The 25,740-nt window shown below is 45.9% G+C and overlaps 10 protein-coding genes across 10 annotated transcripts; 2 read left to right on the top strand and 8 right to left on the bottom strand.

The window, feature by feature from the left end:
- Nucleotide 1: 1 nt before the first annotated feature.
- V2V93DRAFT_362986 (uncharacterized protein) lies at nucleotides 2-4,319 on the bottom strand. Its single transcript, XM_066908489.1, has 4 exons — nucleotides 3,723-4,319; nucleotides 1,510-3,656; nucleotides 987-1,443; nucleotides 2-923 (listed from the first exon to the last, which is right to left on the bottom strand). Exons 1-4 carry the CDS (start codon nucleotides 4,166-4,168, stop codon nucleotides 194-196), a joined length of 3,780 nt encoding a protein of 1,259 aa, XP_066768739.1. The 5' UTR covers nucleotides 4,169-4,319; the 3' UTR covers nucleotides 2-193.
- A 568-nt stretch (nucleotides 4,320-4,887) lies between these two features.
- Nucleotides 4,888-12,539, bottom strand: V2V93DRAFT_362981 (acetyl-CoA carboxylase). The gene is made up of 5 exons (XM_066908488.1): nucleotides 11,945-12,539; nucleotides 9,178-11,817; nucleotides 9,038-9,119; nucleotides 7,480-8,979; nucleotides 4,888-7,424 (listed from the first exon to the last, which is right to left on the bottom strand). Exons 1-5 carry the CDS (start codon nucleotides 12,062-12,064, stop codon nucleotides 5,074-5,076), a joined length of 6,693 nt encoding a protein of 2,230 aa, XP_066768738.1. The 5' UTR covers nucleotides 12,065-12,539; the 3' UTR covers nucleotides 4,888-5,073.
- An 80-nt stretch (nucleotides 12,540-12,619) lies between these two features.
- Nucleotides 12,620-13,431, bottom strand: V2V93DRAFT_362979 (histone-fold-containing protein). Its single transcript, XM_066908487.1, has 3 exons — nucleotides 13,342-13,431; nucleotides 13,219-13,251; nucleotides 12,620-13,138 (listed from the first exon to the last, which is right to left on the bottom strand). Exons 1-3 carry the CDS (start codon nucleotides 13,347-13,349, stop codon nucleotides 12,868-12,870), a joined length of 312 nt encoding a protein of 103 aa, XP_066768737.1. The 5' UTR covers nucleotides 13,350-13,431; the 3' UTR covers nucleotides 12,620-12,867.
- Nucleotides 13,432-13,695: 264 nt separating this feature from the next.
- On the bottom strand, nucleotides 13,696-15,084 carry V2V93DRAFT_362977 (uncharacterized protein). Its single transcript, XM_066908486.1, has 2 exons — nucleotides 14,879-15,084; nucleotides 13,696-14,795 (listed from the first exon to the last, which is right to left on the bottom strand). Exons 1-2 carry the CDS (start codon nucleotides 14,946-14,948, stop codon nucleotides 13,816-13,818), a joined length of 1,050 nt encoding a protein of 349 aa, XP_066768736.1. The 5' UTR covers nucleotides 14,949-15,084; the 3' UTR covers nucleotides 13,696-13,815.
- A 456-nt stretch (nucleotides 15,085-15,540) lies between these two features.
- V2V93DRAFT_362974 (Sedlin) lies at nucleotides 15,541-16,682 on the bottom strand. The gene is made up of 4 exons (XM_066908485.1): nucleotides 16,478-16,682; nucleotides 16,323-16,411; nucleotides 16,211-16,272; nucleotides 15,541-16,154 (listed from the first exon to the last, which is right to left on the bottom strand). The coding sequence occupies exons 1-4, from the start codon at nucleotides 16,571-16,573 to the stop codon at nucleotides 15,976-15,978; spliced, it is 426 nt and encodes a 141-aa protein (XP_066768735.1). The 5' UTR covers nucleotides 16,574-16,682; the 3' UTR covers nucleotides 15,541-15,975.
- Nucleotides 16,683-16,757: 75 nt separating this feature from the next.
- On the top strand, nucleotides 16,758-18,901 carry V2V93DRAFT_362972 (6-phosphofructo-2-kinase-domain-containing protein). The gene is made up of 4 exons (XM_066908484.1): nucleotides 16,758-17,414; nucleotides 17,471-17,506; nucleotides 17,566-18,142; nucleotides 18,204-18,901. The coding sequence occupies exons 1-4, from the start codon at nucleotides 16,939-16,941 to the stop codon at nucleotides 18,837-18,839; spliced, it is 1,725 nt and encodes a 574-aa protein (XP_066768734.1). The 5' UTR covers nucleotides 16,758-16,938; the 3' UTR covers nucleotides 18,840-18,901.
- A 29-nt stretch (nucleotides 18,902-18,930) lies between these two features.
- On the bottom strand, nucleotides 18,931-19,689 carry V2V93DRAFT_24007 (uncharacterized protein). The gene has a single exon (XM_066907087.1). The coding sequence runs from the start codon at nucleotides 19,455-19,457 to the stop codon at nucleotides 19,023-19,025; it is 435 nt and encodes a 144-aa protein (XP_066768733.1). The 5' UTR covers nucleotides 19,458-19,689; the 3' UTR covers nucleotides 18,931-19,022.
- Nucleotides 19,690-20,837: 1,148 nt separating this feature from the next.
- V2V93DRAFT_24049 (uncharacterized protein) lies at nucleotides 20,838-23,011 on the top strand. Its single transcript, XM_066907089.1, has 3 exons — nucleotides 20,838-21,096; nucleotides 21,161-22,177; nucleotides 22,247-23,011. Exons 1-3 carry the CDS (start codon nucleotides 20,947-20,949, stop codon nucleotides 22,859-22,861), a joined length of 1,782 nt encoding a protein of 593 aa, XP_066768732.1. The 5' UTR covers nucleotides 20,838-20,946; the 3' UTR covers nucleotides 22,862-23,011.
- Nucleotides 23,012-23,161: 150 nt separating this feature from the next.
- On the bottom strand, nucleotides 23,162-24,794 carry V2V93DRAFT_319765 (uncharacterized protein; the record flags this gene model as incomplete). The annotated part of the gene is made up of 2 exons (XM_066907286.1): nucleotides 23,162-24,585; nucleotides 24,647-24,794. The coding sequence occupies 2 exons, from the start codon at nucleotides 24,792-24,794 to the stop codon at nucleotides 23,162-23,164; spliced, it is 1,572 nt and encodes a 523-aa protein (XP_066768731.1).
- Nucleotides 24,795-25,143: 349 nt separating this feature from the next.
- On the bottom strand, nucleotides 25,144-25,740 carry V2V93DRAFT_389598 (uncharacterized protein; the record flags this gene model as incomplete). Its single annotated transcript, XM_066912364.1, has 1 exon — nucleotides 25,144-25,740. One exon carries the CDS (start codon nucleotides 25,738-25,740, stop codon nucleotides 25,144-25,146), a length of 597 nt encoding a protein of 198 aa, XP_066768730.1.

Raw genomic sequence — 25,740 nt, 5'->3', positions numbered from 1 at the left:
GCATTCTTGTAATCTAATACAGTGCATTTGATTTATTCGTATGCAGCTCTAAACATCGCTCATATTGGTATCATCAAATGTACATTCTTTATCATGATCTTGAGAGAAAAGAAATAATACTAATTTACATCAAAACTCAAACGCTCCTTTGCTCCAATTGATATAACAAAAGACAAATCAACACAAAACTCAGTTACTGCCTCCTCGTCTGTCTTCTCTCCATCTTAAGCGCAACCTTCTCCAACACTCCAACCGCCTTCTCTCTCTCCTTCTTCCCAAACGAAGCACCATCCAACCACGCCAATGATCGCGCACTGGCAAACATCAATCCTTGGTATCCCTGACGCTTAGTTAAACTAAGTTCCGGCAAATTCTTCTCAAATTTGCGGTTCTTCTCTTCCCATTGCATTTGGGCCTGGCGCGACATTACAAGACTATATTGTCGATGCAAATCATGTCGCGCAGCCAATGTAGACGCTCCAAGTGCGTTAGCCTTCGCCGCCATATTAGTCGCCATTGCAACACTATTTTTTGCATCTGCCTCAGATATAGCAATAACCGGTGGATAAAATTGCAAAGTCAACGGATTCATTCTCATGTCCAAAACCTGCAGCTCTGGCAGCGTGCTAACCACACTAGCAACTTTAACAAGTCCATCGATTTGATTGCCAATCAGATATAACCTTCTCAATTTTGGAATATGCATGAGTCCGCTGATATCGCTAAGCTCGTTGAACGACAAGTTTAAGTCTCGCAAGTTCCTGACAAACACGGAAAAATTATTTGGTAGTTTACGCATTCGCACGGACGCTAATTCCAAGCATTGCAAATTCAAAAAGTGATGCTGAAATGTAAGTTCTCGAGGTCGATTTCCCGATAAATACAGCTTGCGTACATCCGTCAAATGGGCACAATTCAGTTCACTATAAATTCAACAAGTTAGCACTTTGACGATCCCACTAAATTGAAACAGATAAATTACTCGCCTATTGTTATTTCTCTGATCTCGAACGCTCAAATTCTCCAACAACCGCAATTTCTTCAACCCTGACACACTCTTCAATCTGTTATCATCCAAATGCAACACTCTCAAATTCGGAAACGCGATCGCATCAAATTTAGTCAATTTGTTTCTCGACACCTTTAGAGTTCGCAAATTAGGCAAATATCCATCAGGCTCAAGTCGAGCGAGCATATTATCATCCAAATTTAACATCATCAAATTCTTCAATCTCTCAATTCCTTCAACATGACGCAGCTCATTGAACGACATATCAAGATCCTCTAGCCTCGACAGATTCATCTTCTCAAATTCAACGTCGTGAATTTTGTTGCCTTTAACGCTCAATCGTAGCAAACCGTCCAATTGAGCAATCCCATCGATAGTCACAAGATCATTGTTATCGACTACTAATTCCCGAAGGTGCACCAGGTTTTCCATTCCTAAAACCCCATTAGCTAACCAAACAAAATGAGATAACTGTTTCTAAATATTAGCCGAGTACATACCATCAAGCGTCTCGATTCTATTATCAGACAGGTCCAAATACTGCAAATTTGTCAAAAACCCAAATGCAGTCAATTGTGAGAAGTTATTTTGCGTCGCCCGAAGTATCCTCACTGTCGAAGGAACTCCGGTCAAGTACCCAATCTCATTATCGCACACATTCAAGTCCAGTAACTGTGGACACCACTCCTCAAGCCTGATTAGCGTTTCCAGCGATCGTCCATGCAAATCAAGAATTGTTAAATCCTCCCAATACGGATCCTGCGGGTATATATCCGACAGTACCTTGACTAGATTTTGAACCGCGACAGAGAAAGAAGACTCGAGGTCAGATACCGCAGTGGCATCATGTCTTCCTTCAATATACGAGATATCAGGCGCATAACACCTATCAACCTCCTCAAGCGGTATAGCAAAGGAAACTTCTGGCTTCGTCATATGATTTTGAGCTTTACCCTGAGACGACGGACGATACATATTCTGCGCCGTCATACGATCATGGATGTACTCTTGGTGTTTTTGAGGCGACGCACTGCGACGGTCACTAATAGATGATCCACTTAAGGCCTCTTCCAAAGATGACAGACTTCTATGAAGTGAGTGAGCGTACTCATCGACGAACTCTGCATGCTGTCTGTTATTATCGAAATCCTCGGCGCCATCGTCCGTCAAGTCTTCAATACCTTGAAAGACATCTTCCTCGTCCCCTGTGTTGGCATGTGCATTCTCTTGACTTGCTCTTACCCACTTGAGCAAATTAGAATCATACACCATCGATCCAATGGCAGGGGGTATTAGATTAATTACATCCTGTTGTCGGATGACTTGCATAGTCTCTGATTGATGCGTCTGGTTAGATACCTTGGACGAGTTTGTTCGAGGAAAACGACCTGCCCCATTCGTTCCAGATCTCGGCGTGCCAGCAGAAGTCTTTGCTGGCGAGTGCTTCGAGTCTTGCGCACTCGACTGCGCAACATTGTTTCGTATTCGCAACGTTCCACGCACTGCGCGCTCAGGTTGAATAACAGCAGCAGCAGTCGTCTGTCGAACTGGACTCAATCCGATATCAGCCAAAGACCTCTTGGCTCTTTGACCTTGCTCCAAATCTACTGCGAGCTCGGTCCCACTAGTCTCATAGCGATTACGGATCGAGTCAAAATACAATGCAGAGTTTTGTTTATTACCACGCTGAGAAACTCTTTGAGGCGGGTGAGTAGGCGCCGGCAATACAGGTCGATGCCCAGTGGATTCATATAAAGATGGCTCATCTTCGCTAGCTGATCGTTCGTCATCGTAAAAATCCGGGCGCTGTAGCGGATCAGCCGAGTGCTGTAGGCTATCTTTTCGATCACCAGATTGTCCGAGATAAGACGCAGTCAACTCGCTTTGCCTCTGGGAATAGTCTGCATCATCTGTAATTGGCAAATCTGTTCGCTTCAAACCGCGGAGCATATCCATAATATTTTCAGCCTGAGACATAAAGTCCTGAGTGGTCAACACAGCTTTGGTATGATCCAGGCATTGGCGTTTGGCCGAGGGTTCTTTGGTGGGTGACGCTGACTTGATGACAATACTGTCGCCTGACTGCTCATTCTGGTTGTTGTCCCGACTGCTAATTTTGCCGTTCGAGCGTCCAGCACTTTCATTCAGTAAATTATCCAGTTTTGCATCTGTATACGTATCGGCAGGATGAAATAGCTTCATCGATTCTTTATAAGGAGACAGCGAGTGTGCATCAGAAGCAGACGCAGATATAAAACTAGTATCCCGCGGCAACGTAAATTCAAAACTCTTCATCTGCGGAGGATGCGGGCTGTTAGCTTTCGACGGCTCGAGACCGTACTCTGCGCGAATGTCAGGCTGACGAGTAGACCTGTCGTCGATTTCCGGTAGATCAGAGTCCTCGTTCTCATCTTCTAAAATCACATCTGCATTTAATGTCATTGATCTCTCTGCTCGGCTTTTAACAACACTGCCAGCAGTAGATATCTTCTCGTTGTTCTCTTGCATATCAAGTGGCTGGCCAGGTGCAATAGCAGGTGTGATTTTGCCAAGCTCATCTCTCAGTTTGGCCATGCTTTCGTGTAGCTTCGAACGCGAATCCTTGGGTGGATGGCGTCTACTTAGCGACGAATACGATCTGTATATACTATATCAGAAAGTTAGCTAGTGATATCAACAAGTATACTATATAGGAGCCAAAGGAAAACCGTACGAATCTTGCGAGTCTATGGGTCGAAACATTCGCTCTAATGTCATTGGACTAAACATATCCTTTGGAGGGCCCGTCAACTTCTTCCACTCCGGTGTAGCAGACCGCAACTGCTCGTTAGAGGATTTTCTCTCTGTCAAAATCCGCGTAGTGCCATCTCCCTCCTCTTCCGATACATCTCCTTGCAAATCGACGCCAGCAAACAACTTGACGCTGTCACCTTTTGCGGCAGCAATAGCCGGAGATCCAGGTTGAGAGATCCACTCCTCTGAAAGCTCTTCGTCCTGCCACTCCGGAATCTGCGCAATCGACTTCTCGTACTCTTCAACAAGTGACCCTGTTCTTATTGTAATTTCGTCAGTGTCACTGGCCTTACCGACTGCGTTATCAGCCGAGTCGTCGTCGCGATCAGCTTGGCTGCTCCCTACTTCCTTCTCAGTCGCAGCCATGTTCAGGTTAAAGAAAGCAGCAAAAGAAGAAAAGAAAGGAATAATCCAAAGAGCGACTCAGATCAAAAATATGAACTGATAGTAAATGTAGCTCGTAATTTGCAAAGTGCAAAGGGTCGATGATTCTTTCGAAACTTGTTTTGGACCGGCAGCTCGCGCGGCGCTGGTAAAGCAGTTAAAAGTAAACAAAACATCTTCAGTCACGTGATGCTTGCTGCGCGTCTGATGAAAGGGTTTTTACTAACAATGAACGCGTATTTTGCAAGTAATCTTTTGCAAAGATACTTTAATAGCAAATAATTCTTTAGCTGATGACATATTTTAACTTGAATGTGCTCTTCAGCTGCAGCCAAAATAACCGACTTTTTGATTCTTTTTATCTTAAAAAGAGGGCTATAGCCCTTTTTGATCCCAGTTTAGTGCACTACATAACGTCAATCTACACAATCTTATTCCATGAGTTGCGGCCATACTAACGAGAAAACGCAATAACCCGTCCGATCTATAGCTGCTAAGCTCGTTTGGGCCTACTTAGTACTGCGGTGGGAGACCACGCTGGAATCGTAGGTGCTGCAATTTTCTTTTTTTTTTTTAACTTTGGAGAATGCCCAGTTTGGTATTTGTATCGTAGCGCTGTCGACAGCCAACATAAATGCCTATCCACCTATATCAACTTTGTCCCCTTTTCAGTGTGTTGATTATCATATAACTATTTAGATTCTCATGCTATTATAACTTAGCTTATCATTATATTACAGAAAGGCTAAACTGTAAAACGCAAGATTCAAAATCTGCAAGACATACATATAAACAATCAAAACTGCATCCATTTACTCGATAGCCCAAATCGTTTAATTTTTCTATCATTATTTCATTCTTTACCTTTCTTATTTCTTCGACCCTTGCTAATTCTCCTCCATCAATTTCAAAATCGATGCCTTATCCTCAGCCGACAACGCCTTCAAAGAAGCAATCAGCACATCCTTGTCCGCGCGAACAATAGACAGCATCTCAGCAATCTTTGCATCCTTGCGCACCTGATCCGTTTTGCTCTGGATCCCTGCAGCATTAGCAGAAATCCAGTCAGCAACAGCAGAATCAGAGTTCTCATCAACTCCAGCCTCAACAAACCAGGCCTTAATCCGCGCAGCGCGCTCCACCAACGAAGCTTTGGGATTAGCCACAGCCAAATCGCGCAGTAGATAGCTCTCCGCAACGCGACGCTTGATACGCCAGTAAAAGAATCTACGCGCATCGCGCCAAGTCAAAATCTCGCGGATAGCTCCTTTGCTCTTCATACGCCCCGCACGATCGTGCAAGTCCGCAAACTGCAAACTGATTTGGCGGTATACCGGCATAAGATTCGACTCACGCTCGCTAAGCTTGACCTTGAGATCAGACGCTAATGCAGGCGCAAGATCTTTCTTCTCAAGCTGCTGTCGCAGATTAGCGTAAGTTGGGTCAAGACGGCTCATGGTCTCAAGTAAACGCTCACGGCGGTACTTGATTCCCACCATACCCTCGGGTTCGAGTACACCTGCGCGCGACTCCTCATCAGCATACATCTCCATCTTCTCAGCGTTGATAGTCGGGTCAATAACGACCCATGAGCCACCACGTAGCTCGGCATGAGGAGGAATGTACACAAAGATAGGCTGCTTGTAGTCAACAAGCGCGTCAACAATCTGAGCGCCATACTTCAAGACCTCGTTGTACATATCGCGCTGACCACCGGAGAATCCACGCCAGTTGGCGAGAATAACAAGAGGAAGCTCTTCTCCATGGTTGAAGTCATTGATCGCCTGTGCAGTCTTGAATGCAGAGTTGGGATACCACACCTGTCCGGCTTCCTGCGTAAATTGCTCAGTAGAATCGGGGTTGGCGGGATCCGCAGGTGTAACGTTCTCAACCGAACGAGTCTCGACGCCAATAACTCCGACAGGAATACCTCCAATACGAGCGCGACCAACAACGACAGTACGAGCCCACCCGCTGAGTGTCTCTTGAAAGGAATCCTTGTCAAACATTCCAGACTGGAATCCGCCCTCGTCTTCGCGCCCAGCAATCAACCATCTGACATCATAGGTCATCTGTTTCGGAGGCTCGTAAGTGATATCACGATCCCAAGGATCAGCTGATGGGTAGATCGGCAAAGGCGCGTTCTTGCACGCAGGCACATAAGACATCCACTCAACAATCTTGACAACACCAGCAAGATCATCGTTCGCAGTCAAATGCGACACACCGTTCTTGTACATGATCTGCGTACCACCAAGCTGCAAGTTAGATGTATAAACTTCGCGACCAAGCAACTTGTTAATAGCTGGAGCACCAGTGAGAATAATCGGCTGTCCTTCGATCTGAATAGCACGTTGTCCCAAACGGACGAGATACGCACCGATACCAACCGATCGGCAAGTAACAAGAGTTATGGTGAAAATGTCCTTGTATGCCTTCGATGTGGCGCCGGCAATCAGACCAGAACCGCGGAGACACTCAACACCAAGACCATCTTCTGCACCGACAATTGTGGTGATCTGGTATCGCTCTTCGCCATCTTCGACAACTCTCTCAGTCATGATGGTCTTCTTTGCAGCTGGAGAGAGACCATCATAGATAGCAGGGGTCAAGTACAAGTACTTGAAGCCCTGGTCTGGATTAGCCTTGTCGTTCCAAGCCACCGAGAACAACGAAACAAATTCATCGGCAACACCAATACGAGCACCAGAGTTGGCAGACAAATAGATTCTCGGTATTCCAAGTTTCACGGCAAGTTCAGTGACCTGGTTGAAAAACTTATCTTCAATAGGACCAAACGAGCCAATTTTGTAAGTGATATCGTTTGCAATAACAACGAATTGGCGGCCATTAGGATACTCTGGTGTAAAAGCAGTGAATAGCCAGCCAACCATACCGCAGTTATTTGCACCCGGCTCACGAGAAACCTCAGAGAGCTCGCCACTGTCATCCATAATCAGCTCTTTGTAAGACAAAACCTTCTCAGGACTTTTCATCTTGGTCGCTCGCCAGCTGGCGCGAATAGCTTGACTAAATAATTCGGGGAAGTCATAGACATAAGTGGTACCCATCAGATGCGCCTTATAACGCTTAGGCTGCAACCACTCCTTGGTGGGGTAAGGCGAATTTATAGGGCGCAGATGCATGTTGCCAGGCTTACCCAGCGACTTAAACACCCACTGGCCCTTATCGTTCTTAACCTCAGTGTAAAGTTCGCTAGTCACGACATAGCCCGAAACTAAATTGCTTTATTAAAAGTTGAACAGAAAAAAAAAAGATCCCAATAAACTTACCGTTGGTGATAATAGCACGCAGTGGGTATGGCACGTTCGTTTCCGGATCAGTGCACATAATTCTAATCTCCGCACCAGTAACTCGTAATCTCCACAATCGTCGTCCAAATCTCTCCAAAAATTGGCCAAAAGCAGCCTCAACTTCTTCTGGAACCAAATGGAATATCGGAGAAAAGTTGATGAAAATATGGTTCATGTCTGAATTTGAAGAGCCAATAACTTCAAGCGCATCCAAGATATCAGACATCAATCTGTCAGTCTCAGAAATGAGATATTCAGAAGTAGGAATCTCATCGTGAAGACGACCAGGTCGGACGATACCGCGAACAAAAAATCGCTTGTCGCTAGGAACATCCTTTCCAACTGCCTGGTAAACATGAATGTTCCTGTTCTCAGTGAAGATGGGCTTAAAATTGAAGTTCGACAGACGTCCAAGCTCAAACTGGAAGGCCAAAGCAGGCTCGATGTGTCGGATCGATTCATCTTCGGCATAGTCAGGTCCACGGAAAGTGAAGTAGCCGGGGTATGATCCATCTTCGTGACCGCAGACAACTGTGACACGACGAATAGATCGAGCCAAAATCTCCTCCTTGTACTCGTCAATGATATCTTTGATCTGCGCAACAAGCTCAGTATCATCAGCCACGGACGACGACTTCACAAGAATGTTGAACACATTACTCAAAGCTTGCTCTTTAGGCTGCGCCTGGACAGGTCGCCGAAGCGAATCCAGCGTCGATCTAGCACCAAAAGATAGTCCACCGCTGGATGCGCCAGCCGCTCGCGGAAGTTTTTCGAGTGCTCGCGGCAAGATCTCGTCTATTTCGTCTAGATTGGAGACTGAAGCAATCAATCCCGATCGCAACTGCTCGCCATCAGACTTGCCAACCAAGTAGGTCAGATCTGACACCGACGCAGCCCGCTGCAAATCTTGACCGTTCTCCTGAACACTACCGCTTTGACCAACGATGTTGTACGCAGGGTTGCCGATTGGTGAAAGCATAAACTTAAAAGTCAAGACTGGCGTCGACTCTCCCTCGTTGTGATACTCCACGCCAAGAATGTTGTAGGCACGGTACGCGCGGCGGCAGTAGAGCTCAAGAGCAGCAAGAGTGACATAGGGATCTTCGTGAGCAAAGAACTTGGGCAAGACGTCAAAGACGACGTACTGCGAATCAATGACTTCTTTAAGCACGTCCTGACGAGGAGCGCGATGCCCAAATCCAGCCTCACCATAGCGAGACTCGATTACAGCCGTGCGCAAAATGTGCTCAAGCTGCGCGGTACGCTCAGCAAGAGACGGCAGCGCACACTGAATAAGCAGTTCACGCGCCTTGAGAGCGACAGGAGCAGTTGCACGAGAGTCGAGCTCAGTGAAACGCTTGAGAACAGGACGCATGTATTTGGACACATTAGAAACCTCCTGCTTGTCAGCCCTAAGAGCGTTGACAATGGCAAGAACAAGATTATTCTTTGCACCAACACGGCCATGCGAGAAGACTAAGAATGAGGTGAGACATGAACGTGCCGAATGTCGTAAATTTAAATATCAACTTACCAGTCATAACGACCTTCAAGGGATCCTCCTTATTCTCATCACGCAGGCGCAAAATCACATCTTCTTCGCGAACATTCGTGCCCTATCAAAAAAAAAAGGTTAGTCATCTAAATACAATTGCCGAAATTCATGAAACATACAGAAAACATAGTCTCAACATCCAAATACTGCTCAAGCAGATCATTAAAAACGGAGTACTCATGAGCCTTCAGACCATTTTGGTATCGGCTGGCAACCGAGAGAAGAGGTGACACGGACTGCTCAAAGATCTGTCGGTCCTGGCTAACGAAGTCCTGCGAGAACTTTTCGATCGCACGCAGAAGTTGTTTCGCAGGGAACTCAGCATTACGAGCCTTCGTGCGCTCAATTATGGATGACAACGAAGAGTCAAGCTTCTGCGGAATACGACTGTGCAGCGCAGAAGACTGTGCATTCCATTCAGAGTACGGCAAGTCGTTATTCCGCAGTACTTCCTTAATCTCGTTAAGAGTACTAAGCATGGCAACTTGATTATCGAATCCAAGAAGAATATTCTTCAAAGTAGCCAACAAGATCTGGAATCTCTGTGAAGGCTTGCTACCAATCACTTGAGGTGGACCAAATTCAGGAAGCTGACCTTCAAATGGCTTAGCATGCTTGACACGCGATGGATCATCAAGAGCTAGGATTCCGAGAATATCGCCTGCCTCGAGTGTAGCTCCAGGTTGCTTGATAAGTTGAACGATACCGTCTTCTTGGGCAAGAAGGGGCATGTACATTTTCATGACCTCGACTTCAGCAAACGGTTGGCCGCTCTTGACGTGCTCACCATTTTCAACTAAGAACTTGACAAGTTTACCAGGAGAAGGAGTTCTAAGCTGAGTAGGATCGTTCTCTTGCTCAAGCAAGCACGTCTTGGAGTCAACGCTAAGACGAGTGGTTCCGACTTCTTCCTTCCAGTAAACGTTATGGCTTTTACCGTCAAGAAGAACCAAAAGACCTCCGTCACTCAACGCTTTGACCCCGACAAGGCACTTAGATCCATTAATAAAAATCTGATAGGATTCCAGAGAGGAACGCGTAACAGTAAACTTGTAGCGATTTCCCTCATAGATAAAATCAACGGGGTAGAGAGTCTTGAGTGTATTCTTTGACAAAATTTGACCCTTTTCGAGAGACTGCCTATAACCCTGAATACAAGCCTCAGAAGCCAAATGAGCCTTGGTAACTGCGCCGCAGATAACCGCAACAAATTGGTCAGGTCTCTCAGCGGTAAGCTTGTTGGAGATGAGCTCGTCGAGCCATCCGGTGGTGATCTTATTTGACTCAAAGTCCGGAGTCTCAAGAAGCTTGATGAGATACTCGACAGTGGTCCTAAAGTCACCACGGATCGACAATTCCTTTAAAGCAACGACCATATGTTTGCGACTTGCGCTGCGATTCTCTCCAAATGCAAAAATATGACCGAATTGCGAATCAGAGAAGGAGTGAATACCACCCTGGTTTCCCACAGAAAAGTAACCCCAAACATTTGAACTTGACCGGAAGTTCAACTCATGCATGAGACCACTAGAAGGCTTGAATCCTTCACCAGGATCTTCCGAAGTGATTCTACAGGCGGTGGTATGGCCCTTTGGAACTGGTCGTCGCTGAGTCTGAAGCGAGCCTTCTTTCGAAAAATTAAAATCAATATCGGTGGTGGTGTGGGGATCAACGCCGTAAAACAATCTGATATCGCGGATACGGTGAAGGGGGATACCCATTGCGATTTGAAGTTGAGCCGCAGGAAGATTAACTCCGGTGACCATCTCAGTGGTGGGATGCTCAACCTGGAGACGCGGGTTTAACTCGAGGAAATAAAATTTATCCTCTCCATGAGAATAAAGGTACTCGACTGTACCAGCCGAAACGTAGCCGACAAGCTTACCAAGACGCACGGCGGCCTGCTCCATAGCGGCAAAGGTCGCAGGGTTAGCGACAGTAACTGGTGCCTCTTCGATAATCTTTTGATGACGACGTTGAACTGAGCAGTCACGACCAAATAAAGAAATATTATTTCCATACTGATCCGCAAGCAATTGTACTTCAAGGTGGCGAGCATTTCCGGCGAGCTTCATAACGAAAATAGGAGATCCAGGAACCTCGCCGGCAACCTGGGAGAAGAGTGCATTGAAGTTGTCCTCTGTCTCAACTTTACGGATACCCTTGCCGCCACCACCTTCGGAGGCTTTGATCATAACCGGAAATCCGATGGCACGAGCCTTAATCAGGGCAGCCTCAGCATCTGCGGTGCAACCTTCGGCATACACCTCATCAGAGACAGTAACAAGATTCGTCAACGGATCGACCACGACTTGATCGACACCGGTTCCGGACCATGGAATACAAGGAACTTTAGCGTGCTGAGCGACGATTGTGGATGAGATTTTGTCACCGAGCGAACGCATGGCAGATCCGGGAGGACCAATGAACACGATTTTCCGGGGCGAGGCAGCGAGAGATTCGGGCAGGTCCGGGTTTTCGGACGCGTGACCCCAGCCAGCCCAAACAGCGTCGACACTCATACGCTCGGCAATATCAACGATAAGCTCGACGTTAGCGTAATTGTTGTTATTTGTTCCACCGGGTACTTCGACGTATTGATCGGCCATGCGAATATAGTCTGCATTAGCCTTGAGATCCTCGGGGGTAGCCATGACGGTGAAGGAGATGGCGAGTTCGTCACCGAAGGTCTCGTAGGCCCATTTCCGGACACTTCGAATCTCTTTCACTGCAGCGATACCATTGTTCGCGATAAGAATCTGGATGAGTGTTAGATCGAAAAAAAAAAAAATTATAAGCCCTAAATTTGGTTGTCTGCCATAGGTCTAGAGAAATATATAACAAAAAGAAAAAGATTCGTCTAGAGTAGAAGATAGAAAGACGTACAGATTTGATGACGGTATGCCCTCCATTGCTCTGGACAAAATCCTTGACGGGACTGCTGGACGCGACGTCGACGGTGTTGAGGCCGACGAAGTGCGGCGGCAGGCTGGAAGCGGCCGACATGGAGGAGAAGAACGACCAGGAGAGAGCGAGATGGGGAAGAAGACGGGGATAGAATAGACGCCGGGAGGGGGTGAGGAAAGGAAAGGCGGGGCGAAGGGAAGTTAAAAGAAGACAGCGAGCAAGAGACGTCGGGTGGGCCAGCGAGCAGAAGGTTAGAGGCAGCGAGCCAGGAAAATAATAATGATTGAGAGGCGCGTCTCAAAGCGCGGTTGGGATTCGGGCTAAGTCAGCGGTGTTGACGCGAATATGCTTAAATCACGTGCTACCCAACAAACAATCCACCGCGATCCACCCCAGCCATTGAGACAGACAGGATAGCAGAATCGCAAGGATTGCAGGCTTGCGCAAAAATCTTGATGAGTTTGGATACTGCGACTTTCTTGAGCAGGACGAATCCTTGAGGCAAAAACTACGATTCATCAAAGATAGGGAATAGAAGTGAGCGCTAGAGATAGGGCCGCTGAAGGGCTGTTTGTTGACTGCGGCCATTCCACTCTCTTTGGGGCGTTTCTCCACCGAAACCTCTCCACCAAAAAAAATCTACGATAGGCTTGGGTTTAAAAGCAATGAGAGAACTAAACAGCTGGCTCACTACCAAAGCACATTTATTTAGAATAATACTATATTTGTTTACTATTCGTACAAGAACATTATATCTGATATAAAAAACTCAAAAAAAAACCCGAAGCGCCGCAATTTCCCACACTGCACTGCAACAGTGCACTACACGATTACCGATGACAAACTAGCAGTACACTCGCAAACAAAAGCAACAAGCAACAATAAACACGAGGTAAAATTGTCTAACCACCGAAACCGTAGAGAGTACGGCCCTGTCGCTTGAGCGCGTAGACCACGTCGAGCGAGGTGACGGTCTTACGCTTAGCGTGCTCAGTGTAGGTGACAGCGTCGCGAATGACGCTCTCTAGGAAGGATTTGAGAACTCCACGAGTCTCCTCATAGATGAGGGCCGAGATACGCTTGACACCACCACGGCGAGCGAGACGACGGATAGCGGGCTTTGTGATTCCCTGGATGTTGTCACGCAAGATCTTACGATGACGCTTCGCACCACTGAAGAGAGAAAATGAATGTTAGGTAATTGCTTATGTAACGAAATATGCGCACCGCGCGCCGCACGTGAAGAGACTCACCCTTTTCCCAAGCCCTTGCCTCCTTTGCCACGTCTGGAAGGATTAGTTAGCAACAAGCAACAGCTAGGACAAGCCAAAACAAGCTAAAACACAGAATGCGTTCAACCAGGGAGAGTAGCATACCCAGCCATTTGAATTAGATTAGATGATTAGATTAACTTGAACAGACAAGCTTGGAGGAGGTAGTAAAGTAGCACACGAGAGAGCTAGATGCAGCAAAAGATAAAGAAAGAAATAAAGAAATAGAAAAAAGAGCGGCGCGGGTGGGCTTTATAGAAATCGAGCATCAACGGATGGAAAAGGGCTGTTTCGTGAACTGACCAATGAGAGCTCGTTGCGGCTTGGCTGCCAAAACACGCCTGAATTTCCGAAACTTGGGCGCGAGTTTTGCAGAAAAAGGCAGCGCGCTGTTTTGGCGGGCTCTGACTTTGCTCGCTCTGCTTGTGCGGCTCACTTCCGCTCCGCTGTGACAGCCGCATTGGATGTTAGGGTATCCAATCATGCTATCTATATACTATATTCTGTATTCTGTATTCTGTATTCTGTATTCTGTATTCTGTATCGATATATTTACTCATCGCCAAAAATCCCTCGAAGTTACTCAATCCCGTACAACTCCTTCACCTTGTACTTTTCTTTCACCGAGTCGAGCTCAGCCTGCAGCTTCGCCCGCACATCATCCTCTGCCCAGCTCATGTCAATCGCATCCTGCACGATCTTCACCCACTCCCTCACACTCAGACCCATCTCCTTCTCAACAGCCGCATAGTTCTCGTCGATGTAGTTGCTGCCAAAGTACGAAGGGTCGTCGCTGTTGAAGCACATCTTCACATTCGCATCCAGGTACTGTCGAATCGGCGAGTATGGAATCGACTCCGTCACCTTCAGCAATACGTTCGAAATCGGGCACATCGTCACTCCAATCTCCTTATCCGCAAGCAACTTCACAATATCCGGTCTCGTTCGAGCGCCAATACCGTGATCGCAGCGCTCAATCTTTAGCAGCTCAATCGAGTCCCGCACGTACTCTGGAGGTCCGATCTCTCCTGCATGCGACGTCACGTGCCAGCCTTGCTCGCGCGCAAAGTTAAAGATGTCAACATACAGCGAAGGAGGGCAGCCGGCCTCTGACGAACTCATTCCGATGCCGACAATGTACTCCTTCAGCGGCACTGCCTGCTTCAGCAGGTCCATCATATTCTCGGGGGGGAAATGCCGCAGCAGCGTCAAAATCAGACCGCATGTAATTCCATACTCCTTCTTGGCTTGCACACAGGCGTCATGTAGTCCGAGAACAATATCCTCGAGCTTGACTCCGCGGTTGACGTGTTCCTGCGCCTCAAAGAAAATCTCCGTATGGCGCAAGTTTCCAGTTGAAACGCGCTTGAAGTAAGCCCAAATTAGATCGTAAAAATCCTGACGAGTCTTGAATACGCTGTGGCCGAGGTAGTACAGGTCGAGAAATGATTGCAAGCTGGTAAACACCGACGCCTCGCGGATCTGCTCGGCAGATGTAAACGGAATCTCGACATTATTGCGCTTGGCAATCTCAATCATTAGCTCCGGCTCCAGTGAGCCTATGCATTCCAAATCGTCAGTAATCACAAACCCTCATTGGCTTTTACTCTTGTCTTCAAAGTAGATTGGTTATATGGCTCACCTTCGAGATGCATGTGCAGCTCGACCTTCGGAAGGTCCTTGATAAACTGAGATTTGGTAACCAAATCCATTGATGTTATCAATTGGGGGGGGGTGTATGTGCAGTGAGGGGTGGACAAGCTAGTGGTAGAAGTATTGCGTAAAGAGGAACAAAGCCGGCAATTTCTGACTGACTCGTCTGGCGACAGGCGACTCGTCTTATCGCAGAGCCGCGCACTCAATCCCGTCGGCCACTCAGTACGGATAGTAATTTGCATATATGTACATACTCTTGACCGTTTAAGACCCAATACGAGCATATTTATCACTCTTCATAACTAATTGTCCCCTACTCTTCATTGATAAGGAGAACACATAGCGATTACCTTACTATTTTGTTTGCAATAACAAAATAAAATAGGATAACAAATGGTCTAATTTTTTTGACTATTTCTCGCATATTTTTGATGCTTTTTTCTTGATGCTGGCAACCACAGCGCAGTCCTCTCTAAAACTAACCGATTGGTGCATGGGAGCGATAATCACCGGATCGGCTAGAATAGAGTAAGATTTTTATTTCTTGTTGAAATTCTAGGATTCAGTGACGTATATTTGTTTATCGGAAATCACTTCAGAGTGCGAGTAGTGTTGAATGTACAGAGGAAGTTGTATATATTTTTTACCACTGAATCAGCTCGCCCACCCACGTCCAATCTAATTACTAGAACTCAGAAAGCCTGCCATCGATCAAAATTGACAGCATACGATATAACCAACAGTAGATCGCCAGCTACACAAAAAAAAAGATTCTTATATTTATGATTTATTTAATTATAGTACACACATGCATATACAACAAACTCTCACTTAACTAGTGAACGGAAAGCAAAACCAACGCCAACAGCTAGATACAAATAGAATTTCTCTGCGTCCCATAAGTTCATGACTGTGTCTGTCATAATCTAGTTGCTGCATATAGACAATGAATCTGAATTATCATCATCATAAGTTCATGACTAACAGAAAGACTCAACTTAATCTCAACTAAACCCAAGAGACAAAAAAAAACCGAAATTTAGAGGATGCTATGACAAGAGGAACAAAACGAACAATTTGTATCTATAAATATTTCTTTGCCAGCATCTTCACTCGCTGATCAAACACTTTACTTGTAATAGCTTGATCAACAGAATAAAAAGGTGACATTAGTGTCTTCACGTACAAATCATATAGATCAACAAAGAACTGCCGGATCACCTCATCGGCGCGAGTCTCGTGCAGTAAAAGAAATTTGATGTCTGCAGTATAATTCAGGTTAATCTCGTGGCAATCAAGGCTGGACGCAGATACTCACTTCCGGAGGTAACATAAGCAGATATCAGATAATTGTAAAATTTGTCGATAACCTTCAGGTGCCTACCAAATGTATTAGCATCAAAGACCTTCAGATAGAGAGAAGAACGCACATTGCACTATTTGTCCATTGTACTTCCTCTATAATGTCGAGCGACGAATGCACAATAAATGGACACAATTGCCGCACATCGGCAGAGAACTACATCAACAGATGTTAGAAGATTATCAATCGCACTAGGATAAAAAATATAAACGCGTGATATACCTTCGATGTGCCGTCTCCTCCTTGACGGTATGTACCAAAATCTAGACTGTAGATGGCATTATCCTTTGAACCAATAATCGCCAGATAAAACGACATCCTCAAAAGCTTCCAGCCAGAGAGATTCGACGCTCGAATTATTTTCTTTCGTTGCAGTCGAAAATCAACTTATTGGTTCGTATGAACTGTGTAGCTTCAATCATCTACCACTCATCCGAAAACAATCACGTGAGGAGAACTCCGCATTTTGGCTCAAAAATCGCGAGCACTCCGCTTAAAAACGCGAAGCTACAGTTTTGCACTAACTTTTGTTATCGCACTCGCGATATAGATCGGCCACCTGTTTCGTTTCTTCTCAGTGGCACGCATTTAAATTTAGCACTTGCTTGCCTTGAGGTGTCATTCTCTAGCTGGTCATCTTTTCTACGGATCAACCACGGCCTGTACCTTCTTGGTTCCCAATCATGCTCTCTTTAACGCCATCACCCTCGCCTTCGCCCCCTCCGCTGTCATCCGACTCCGAGGACAGTGGAGACGATTATGGCCTTGTTATATCTTCTCCTTCAGCCTCTAATCACCCTCCGATTCCCACTGGACGTCAGCAATCATTTTCTTCTTCAGACTCGTTATCACCCCCAGGTCTCTCAACCTACCACTCCGAGCTAGCCACCTCGCCCATCACAAGCGTCTTCACAGGTCCCGCTTCATATCGGCATCAATCTCTTGCCGTAGGAGGAGGATACGCGAGACCCGTACCGCGCACATTACAAACCCAGCAGCGGGCACGGCAGGGCTCTAGTGTCGATTTCGATGGTATCCACGAGCATGTAAGCGCGAGCCATATGTCGCCTGCTCAGCTTTATACTACTGCTTCCGGTCAACTATTTCACGCTGGGAAGGTGTGTATCGTATTAGCTGGTCTACCTGCTAGAGGAAAAACGTACGTTGCGCTGAATGTCGCTCGCCTGTATAAAGTCTTACTAATTTTTTTTTTAGACATCTTGCTGTTTCTCTGACACGATATCTGCGATGGTAATTTATCTAGTTATGCTACCTTGAACTATGTAGATTCTAACAACAATGATCGACAGGCTCGGAGTCAAGACTCATGCATTTCACTTGGGCGATTTCCGTCGGGCTAGCATGCCCAACGAACGAGAAGTCCCAGACGATTACTTTTTAATCAACGCTTCACCGCAGACAGTCCTCCTTCGCCAGCGCGTAATGTCAGCCTGCAAAAGTGCTGTTTTCAAATTTTTCGACGAAGAGCGCGGACAAGTGGCTATTTATGATGCTGTGAATCCGACATCAATAGGTCGGCGGATGTTACAGAAAGAGTTTACACAGCACGGCATTCAGGTCTTGTTCATCGAGTCAATTTGTGACAATCCGGAGATCATAGAAGCAAATGTACGCAGTGTGAAAATTTCGTCTCCCGATTACGTAGGCTGGGATGAAAACGAGGCTATTAAAGATTATCTGCGACGAATCAACGACAAGATTCCCCACTATGAGAGCATTGACGAAGTTGATTTTAGCTATATCAAGCTTATTAACGCCGGAGAGCGGATCTTATTGAATAATACTCGGGTTGGTTATTTGCCGAATCGAATAGTTTTCTATCTAATGAATCTTCACATCAAATCCGGTTGTGTGTATTTTGCAAGGGTGCGGTCAGGTTTTATTCTTTACCTTTTTGAAATTTTTATAAAACTAATAACGGATACAGGCTGGTCGATCAACAGAAACGCGTCCAAAATATAAATCTGACCCACATTTGAGTGGAGAGGGCTTTGATTACGCAAAGAAGCTAGCCGACACCTTACTCGAGCATCGCCGCAACGAACATAAAGCATTAGAAGAGGCTGGCGAGTCCGCAGTACAGCGCCAGCTTATAGTTTGGACTTCAACACGCCGCCGGACGATTGAATCTGCGACTGAGTTTGAAAAATTAGGATATTCTGCTCGCCAGCGTAGTCAGCTTTCACAGCTTCATCCGGGCTCATGTGACGGACTTACGGTGGATGAGCTACGGGCAGCTTTTCCTGAAGAAGTAGAGAACCACGCAAAGGATCCTTATCGTCATCGATTCCCGCGCGCCGAGTCATACCACGATCTTGCTGTCCGACTAGAGCCTGTGATTTTGGAAATGGAGCGGATTCCAAACGATATTCTGATTATAGCTCACGTGAGTGTATTGCGAGTTCTTTATGGTTATTTGATGGCTTGTCAACCTAATGATATTCCGAATCTGGAATTTGAACGCAATGAAATCGTAGAAATTATTCCATCAGCATACACGAATCGGGTTAAGCGGATCATGATTCCAGGCGTACCGCCAAGTGAATCGGTTTCGATTATATAGAGTAAACTTTTATGGTTTACTATCATTTGAATTTTTTTGTTGCGTGTAATTTGTTGGAATCGTTTTTGATATATATATATATATATATATATAAATTTTCATTATTTTCTTTCACTTGTGGTGCATTACTCTTACAATGCATCGGTATGAATCTGTTCTTCATCCGCCCTAGGTGAGACTGATTCAGCTTCCTCTGTAGGTAGAATACGAGTACTTTGACAGTAACAAAGGAATATGGAAATGTTCGACGCCCAACTTTCCGGCTGGAATTTTAAACACAATTTCAACATACGGGAAGAACGTGTCTCCATCAAATAATTCATCGATCCCCGAGAATTTCACTTTATACAGCGTATCATTTGCGCTTGAGAAATCCTTGCTTCCAACATATGCCTGGTCGAGAAAAACCTCGTTTGATTGATGGTCAATAGAATCATGCGATTGAAGTAAATCCCAAAATACGACACGTCCGTCAGAATTGGTGCTCGCGGTGCCGAATGTGGCAAACGACGAGGATGAAGAGGAAGATTGCTGCTTTTGAAGTTCACAGCGGAGATTGGATACAGGACGGCCTGTGATGGTGTTAAGAACGTGGCAAGTGATTGGGTGTTTGCTCATCTTTGTGTTCAGGAAACAATAGAAATAGCAAACTGTGATGATGAAAAATAAAGAGGATGATCTGGGAGTGGGCAAAGATTTATCGGTTTATCGGTGTATGGGAATGAGATGAGAGATGCCCTTTTTTTCTGAAGTGCGGCTCGTAATTTCGGAGAAGAGCGAAATATTTGCATTATACAGATGATTGTCTATCTGGTGATAATCTGCAGCACATACTCTCTACCGCTACTCGCTACAAGTTGAAATATTTCGAAATATTTCTCACAAAATGTAGCTCAACACGACCAGCAGCAAGAAACTATTCTATTCTACGTTATACCTGCTCTGAGCTCTAGGGCCCAGTGCTCTAGGGCTATCGGACTCTCCGGCTCTTACAGTCGTTCTTCGGGTTAGGGTAATGGCATTGTACTCTAGCCAATTTCAGTTATCGGTTACCTTTAGCTGACTTGATGATTACTACCATTCTTTAGACTGTTTATTCGAGAGCTCGATAATTTGCGATCAGCACCACTATAGCGTTAGCAAGACACTTTGCTCTACGATAAGTCGCATAGGTGTGAAAGCGTTTGAGCCGCATCGAATATATATGAAGGGTCAAAGCGGGCAAGAAGCGATCGGCTGACGTCGGGATTTGAAAATTTAGTCTTGAGTCAGTCTAGTCTCTGGACATCCTCGGCATGGTGTGAAAGAGCCGTTTGCGGTAGCCAGGAAACTGTTGCAATGTATATATCTGGACTTGCCCCCCGCGGAAGACTCAGAAATGTGCTCATGCAACCTTAGTCGACCAGCCAGATAAAGTTCTGGCGAGTGTGCAAACTCAATACCATTGCAGCTCTAGCTCATTTTTTCTTTGTTGCCGCTATTCTTTAGTAAATCTAGTTACTACATCTTCACATTATTACCCAGTTTCTGAATCTCACTTCTCTTTATTTGCTTCGACTGTTGCTGGCATTGTGTGCTTATCATTGCTGCGCTCACGGCAACTACTGTCATCTTCTTCAGTCTCGAGCATGGTAAGCTAAGAGCAGGGCATCAAGTGAACTTGCCTTCGAACTTGTCTTCTTCAATTCTGTGAGAGCCTTTTTCATTCATAGTCACTTTTGCATCTTCTGATGCACTTATTGTCGCATTTGCATGGAATTGCCAGACGAAATATCTTCAAGTACGGGGTTGGCGACTGTGGTTGCCAGCCTTGAAGAGGCGCTACCGCGGCAATCTGGGCCTCTATCTGCTTCTGCTGTCGACTCTGAAATATCTCAGATTCAGTCATCTAGTGACTCTTCAGCCGTCTACCTACAAGATCAAGATGATGATGATGAGTATTCCGACGAAGAGTACTCAGATTCAGACGATTCATATGACGACAGCGACAACGATAACGACACTGTTGACAGACTGGAGAATTTAAGAGGTCAACGGCATAGTCCGGCCTATGAATATCATCCCTTGATCCTGTCTAACGATAGTGACTCATTACCAGTATCGACAAATGGGCCAGACGGTATTGATCTCTCGCATGTGCCTCTTTTTCTTGACGTACAACCAGTCGGCTGTCAACGAATTAGCTTTAACCGCGCGGAAACATGGAGGAATAATCTGGTGCAGATCAGTCTTTACGGGTTTATGTTTGTTGCCGATGGCGAGGTCTGTTTTTGCTTGTCTACGCTCTATAAATGTTTGCTAATCATACTCCTCTTCTTTAGAAAATCAAAGTCTTCAGAATTCTTTCTTCAGCTCGTCCAGAACTTTCTCTATTTACCACGATTTCGCCACCCATAGCAACACCGCCTACTCCTACACAACTACTTGGTGCAAACAACCCGATTGACTTATTTTCAATCAATGCACTTCACCTGGGCTTCCTCGGCGGCGAGGAACACGTAGCGGTTCTCACAGATGCTGGACAATGTCATATATACGCTACTTCATCTATCTTACGTGGTCACACCAACGAAGGAGCTGGCGAGAGAGCAAGAGACACATTGCCGATGGAGACACTGCAAGTGGAAAAATCGGCATGGGGAATTGATTTTCATGATAAGCAGTGCCTTGTTGCGATTTCAGATAATGCACGCGCGATTACTATTTTCAGACTTGGAATTAAAGACGCGCTAGATCGATGGGATCGCGGAAAAGCACTGAGGGATAGTGCTAGAAAGCGACAAGAATCCGAGGATTTTGGTGGAGTTTACGAGGCTGGCGTTGAGTCGTCGTCGTTATCTTCACAGTCAGGCAAACGAGTGAGGGGAGACGAGAATAGACAATCTGCTGCATCCGGTCGTCGTACTACAGATTTCATGCAAACGAAGATCATAATCGCTGAAGCTCATGATAATAATATTCCGTGTGTGCAGTGTCTCGACGTTCCTCTTCGCACCCACGACGGACAGACTATCTCCCAGCCTTGCATCTTGTCGACCTCTATCGACGGCGACGTAAAACTATGGGACCTTGCTACAAAAGAATGCATCGCTGGTGCCGCATTTCCAAACAAAAAAGGCTGGAACATCAAAGCATTGTGGCTGCACAATTTCTTGAATGTGGATGATTCCAATATCATCTCAAGCGTGAACCGTGATATATTTTCCATGACCAATCCAGCTACGCATTCAAAACTTGAGCCCCCTCCTGGCCTGGTCGTGAGCTTTCCCATCAAAAGTAGAAATCCGTTCATGAACGTCATTATCAGACATTGGCAGCGCCCAATTTCTCAGCGCGAGGTATATGAAAGAACTGAAATGCCAATGCTTGAATTTGAACTCGAAATTGATCCTTCGACCCGTCCTAAGCTCTTCAGTCAGGAACGACTTGACGCAGAGTTTTTAGGACTTCCAGTCTCTGAGCTGCCGGCTACTCCTTCCTCATACATGCTTCATCCGATAATGACCCACGAGCAGCGCCATGAAAAGTACATTATCAATGACTTGGTAATATATCACGGCTCTCTGCACCAGTCGCGATTAATCGGCTTTCAACCTGACACTAGCGGCGAGTATCTCGCAAACATTTGCCCTACAGTCTTTGGTTCCCGTACAGATTACGAAAAATTTACAGCTTCATGCGATCGACTAAATATGGCTCTCACAATACCAGAACTTGCCTGCGTGATTGCAGGCAGTCAACAAGGTACTGTCTCGGTTTTTAAATGCTGCCGCGTTGAAGAGACCGGTGAATTAGGCATCAAGCAAGAGTATGTGCTCGGCGAAGCTAATCGAAGGGGAGGCTCGAATACAATGATTGGTATGGGAGCTTTTAAAGTCGAGACTCAATCTGACAATTATGACCGTCGGTATTTACTGTTTCTGGTATTTATCAATGGAACAGTGGAAACCTATGAGATTAAGCGAGCGAAGAGTACTACGATCGCGGACGATATTCTAGATGTAGAGGAGTTAATCTTCTAGTAGTCATTGTCGTGTCGCGGTACCTGAGGTTGGCGTGAATCTTTGAAAAAGTATCCGTTTTTTTTTGGTTATTTTTTTGAATGAATATATCGCACAGGCTTATATCTAGGCAGCTTTTATAATATTTATGCGTTGCTACTTTTAAAGTAAACACTTCATAATTTGAATAAAAAGTCTCATACCAATGCCAACCAGCCCCGCCCCACACACACAAAACGATTTTTAAACATTACAATACTTTGATTTCGCTTACAATCCTTTCACTGTCGAACCTTCTCTGCATACTGGCTCGCAATACGTTCATGTGGTGATAGAGTATGCCTCCGCTCCTGTTCCAAATACAAGATGTGGCTTCCGCACAGCGAGATCGAGAATAGTCTTTCCAAATTCTGAATTACACCAAGCAAACCACGATCGAGTATAATCCCTGGCTTGTCGAACATTCACACTCTCATGCATCAATCCTAAACCGCCTGTCGTTTTTTTGACTAACTCTAACGCTGCAGTGATTTCGGCATCGTCATCAGATGTTCGAATCAAAACGAGAAGAGACATTGGCCACGCATACCGCACTCCAATATGAGGTCCGCCAATTCCAGCAAAATCAGGGCCCTTGAGAAAATATGGGTTTCCGGCTTTACTGAGCAGCATGCGGCGAGTATTTTGATAAACCTCATTCGAGGCATCGACGAATCCCAATAACGGCAAAGAAAGCAATGATGGCAAATTAGCATCGTCCATATTGATCACACTTCCATAACCATCAACTTCATAAGCAAATACTTTTCCAAAATTCCTATTTTCATAGACACCGTGCTCCCAGACTCCTTGCTCAATTTTCTCACCTCGCGTATAGAGATCGTCAGCTAGTTTACCATATCCAGCGGCGGCAAGAAGCTTCTTTGATCGTTTCAATTCAACCGCCATAAACGCATTGGCAGGAATAAAGAACTGCAATATCGTAGCATCATCAGAGGGTCTGAATGCAGAACGAATGAGTGATGTATTCAAATTTGTGGGATTGCCGGCACCATGTAAGGCCAAAGTCTCGGTCCCGACGTTTGTTTGTCGCTGGAATGTATACCAATTTCGTCTATCATTACCCTTATCGTCATATGTGGTAAGAGCCTGCTCGTCAAGTACTTGAATCACGTTCTTGATGGCTTCCATGAAATATGGATCCTGCGACACAAATGATGAATCTCCAGTCTGTTCAAAAAACATATTTGCAAGATTGAGAAACGACGCTAGCGAGTCTAGTTCATATTTGCATTCAAATACCAAGGCGGGATCATAAGGTGGATTGACGCTATCACTCTGATCATTCGACGATGGCTTTAAACGAGACAGCGCAGGCGGTTGAAAAGCATTGCAATACGGAGAGGACGTGATAAACTCGGCCTGAGTGTGGATCGCACCCACAATCAGATTTCTCAAAGTACTGTCGTTCTTCACCAACGGCAGGTATGGAGATAATTGATTTGTAGAGTCACGGATCCATTCTGCGTTGATGTCGCCAGTCACAATGAAGGACTGCGGTGCTCTGCCAGGTAAATGCCAACGTACGGTTGTGTCTAGAGTATTTGGAAAGCAATTCTCAAAAAGTTGCGCAAGATCAACATCTGAAATTCGACTTTTAACTTCTGTAATTACTCTTTCGACGTCGCTTGACACAAAAGTGCGGCATTCAGCTAATGGTCGCTGAAATGGCAGTCGTAAGGGACCTGTGGAGTAAACGATAATAAGCAATCCATTCTAAACAATCATTCAACAATATCAGCTAACCGTTAGTAATTGGGCTGTGACGGCGTGTAGAGTAAGTTCTGTAATCTGGGCACGATGCGTCACGGATCCTCCAAGGTTCCTGAACAGCATTCGCCGATAAGCTGAGGAACAATGATCCCAGTAGCAACAAACATGCCATTGCAACCATTGCGAAGACCACAAAACGAATCGCCCAGCGATTTGAAGATGATCGAGAAAGGTTGGCTTTACGTTCAGGGGAAGGTGTCGCGGATCGCTGCTTAGGAGCAGACACTGACACTCGCGGAGCACTGAGTGGAACTGCAAAAGGCGAGGTCGTCGAGGAAGACGAAATGGAGAGCTCTTGCTGGCGAGAACGGGCAGGCGGAGAGCGAGCGCGGTGGTGCATGCTCTAGTAGCAGTTAAATGTCATTCAATAGTTTGGACTAGACAATGCCCGAGTGCAACGAAACGAATCAGGCTGATATGAGAGACGCTAGGGAAGAGCCCTAACCACGATTTTGAGCAGCACCGCGACATCATCTGCCACGAACAATCTCGTCGTATAACTGCTTCCGTTCGCGTTCTTCTTTCAGTGCCTTTTCGCGAAGACGCCGCTTCCGTTCGGCTTTTTTTATTTTTTTGGCCGGCTCTTTGATCTTGCTCGAAGCAGGCTTAAGCTGCACTTGTGCGCCAATTCCAGAGTTATCTGGTCGTATTTGGGCTTTCACCGGCACGCGCCTTCCTTCCCTTCCCCGAGCGCCGAGCCCTCGTGGCTGTAGAGGTTCCCAGCCATAACGCTCTAAGTACCTATGACCGGCTGAGTTTTCATCCACCGGTAATCGTGCAATTGGAGGCTCAGCGAGCGGCTTTTCTAGAAGCCGAGCAATCGAAGTTTCAGAAGAAGATGTTGTATTTACTAATTCAGCAGTCGAGTTATGCTTCAGCCCAACAACTGAGGCATAAATAGACGCAGTCTTTTTACCCTCGGATCGATCAATGGAGGCTTCAGTCGTCGTTCGGACCTCGGTCGACGCGGCGACGAACTTGACGCGTTGGTGGCGATGACGCGTAGTAGCGTGTGCTGTTTTAGTTGTGGTCACAGCAGCAGCCGAATCTTGCTCACCTGAAGACAT

This window comes from Kockiozyma suomiensis (assembly GCF_038497685.1).
Source record: "Kockiozyma suomiensis strain NRRL Y-17356 unplaced genomic scaffold V2V93scaffold_1, whole genome shotgun sequence".
NCBI classification, from domain to species: Eukaryota; Fungi; Ascomycota; class Lipomycetes; order Lipomycetales; family Lipomycetaceae; genus Kockiozyma; species Kockiozyma suomiensis.
This window is presented reverse-complemented; position numbering and strand designations above follow the sequence as displayed.

Coding starts and splice junctions, on each gene's coding strand:
- V2V93DRAFT_24049 (XM_066907089.1), top strand. CDS start 20,947: ATGGGCCAGACGGTATTGATCTCTCGCATGTGCCTCTTTTTCTTGACG. Junction 21,097..21,160: donor GTTTATGTTTGTTGCCGATG/GCGAGGTCTGTT, acceptor CCTCTTCTTTAG/AAAATCAAAGTCTTCAGAAT. Junction 22,178..22,246: donor GCCCAATTTCTCAGCGCGAG/GTATATGAAAGA, acceptor ACCCGTCCTAAG/CTCTTCAGTCAGGAACGACT.
- V2V93DRAFT_362977 (XM_066908486.1), bottom strand. CDS start 14,948: ATGGATTTGGTTACCAAATCTCAGTTTATCAAGGACCTTCCGAAGGTC. Junction 14,796..14,878: donor GCTGCACATGCATCTCGAAG/GTGAGCCATATA, acceptor TGGAATGCATAG/GCTCACTGGAGCCGGAGCTA.
- V2V93DRAFT_362986 (XM_066908489.1), bottom strand. CDS start 4,168: ATGGCTGCGACTGAGAAGGAAGTAGGGAGCAGCCAAGCTGATCGCGAC. Junction 1,444..1,509: donor TAGAATCGAGACGCTTGATG/GTATGTACTCGG, acceptor ATGGGGTTTTAG/GAATGGAAAACCTGGTGCAC. Junction 924..986: donor GATCAGAGAAATAACAATAG/GCGAGTAATTTA, acceptor TTGAATTTATAG/TGAACTGAATTGTGCCCATT.
- V2V93DRAFT_362972 (XM_066908484.1), top strand. CDS start 16,939: ATGCTCTCTTTAACGCCATCACCCTCGCCTTCGCCCCCTCCGCTGTCA. Junction 17,507..17,565: donor CTGACACGATATCTGCGATG/GTAATTTATCTA, acceptor AATGATCGACAG/GCTCGGAGTCAAGACTCATG. Junction 18,143..18,203: donor GTTGTGTGTATTTTGCAAGG/GTGCGGTCAGGT, acceptor TAACGGATACAG/GCTGGTCGATCAACAGAAAC.
- V2V93DRAFT_362981 (XM_066908488.1), bottom strand. CDS start 12,064: ATGTCGGCCGCTTCCAGCCTGCCGCCGCACTTCGTCGGCCTCAACACC. Junction 11,818..11,944: donor GGCATACCGTCATCAAATCT/GTACGTCTTTCT, acceptor ACACTCATCCAG/ATTCTTATCGCGAACAATGG. Junction 9,120..9,177: donor ATGTTGAGACTATGTTTTCT/GTATGTTTCATG, acceptor TTTTTTTGATAG/GGCACGAATGTTCGCGAAGA.
- V2V93DRAFT_24007 (XM_066907087.1), bottom strand. CDS start 19,457: ATGAGCAAACACCCAATCACTTGCCACGTTCTTAACACCATCACAGGC.
- V2V93DRAFT_362979 (XM_066908487.1), bottom strand. Junction 13,139..13,218: donor GGCAAGGGCTTGGGAAAAGG/GTGAGTCTCTTC, acceptor TTCTCTCTTCAG/TGGTGCGAAGCGTCATCGTA.
- V2V93DRAFT_362974 (XM_066908485.1), bottom strand. CDS start 16,573: ATGTCGTTTTATCTGGCGATTATTGGTTCAAAGGATAATGCCATCTAC. Junction 16,273..16,322: donor CAATGGACAAATAGTGCAAT/GTGCGTTCTTCT, acceptor TACATTTGGTAG/GCACCTGAAGGTTATCGACA. Junction 16,155..16,210: donor TGCTTATGTTACCTCCGGAA/GTGAGTATCTGC, acceptor ATTATACTGCAG/ACATCAAATTTCTTTTACTG.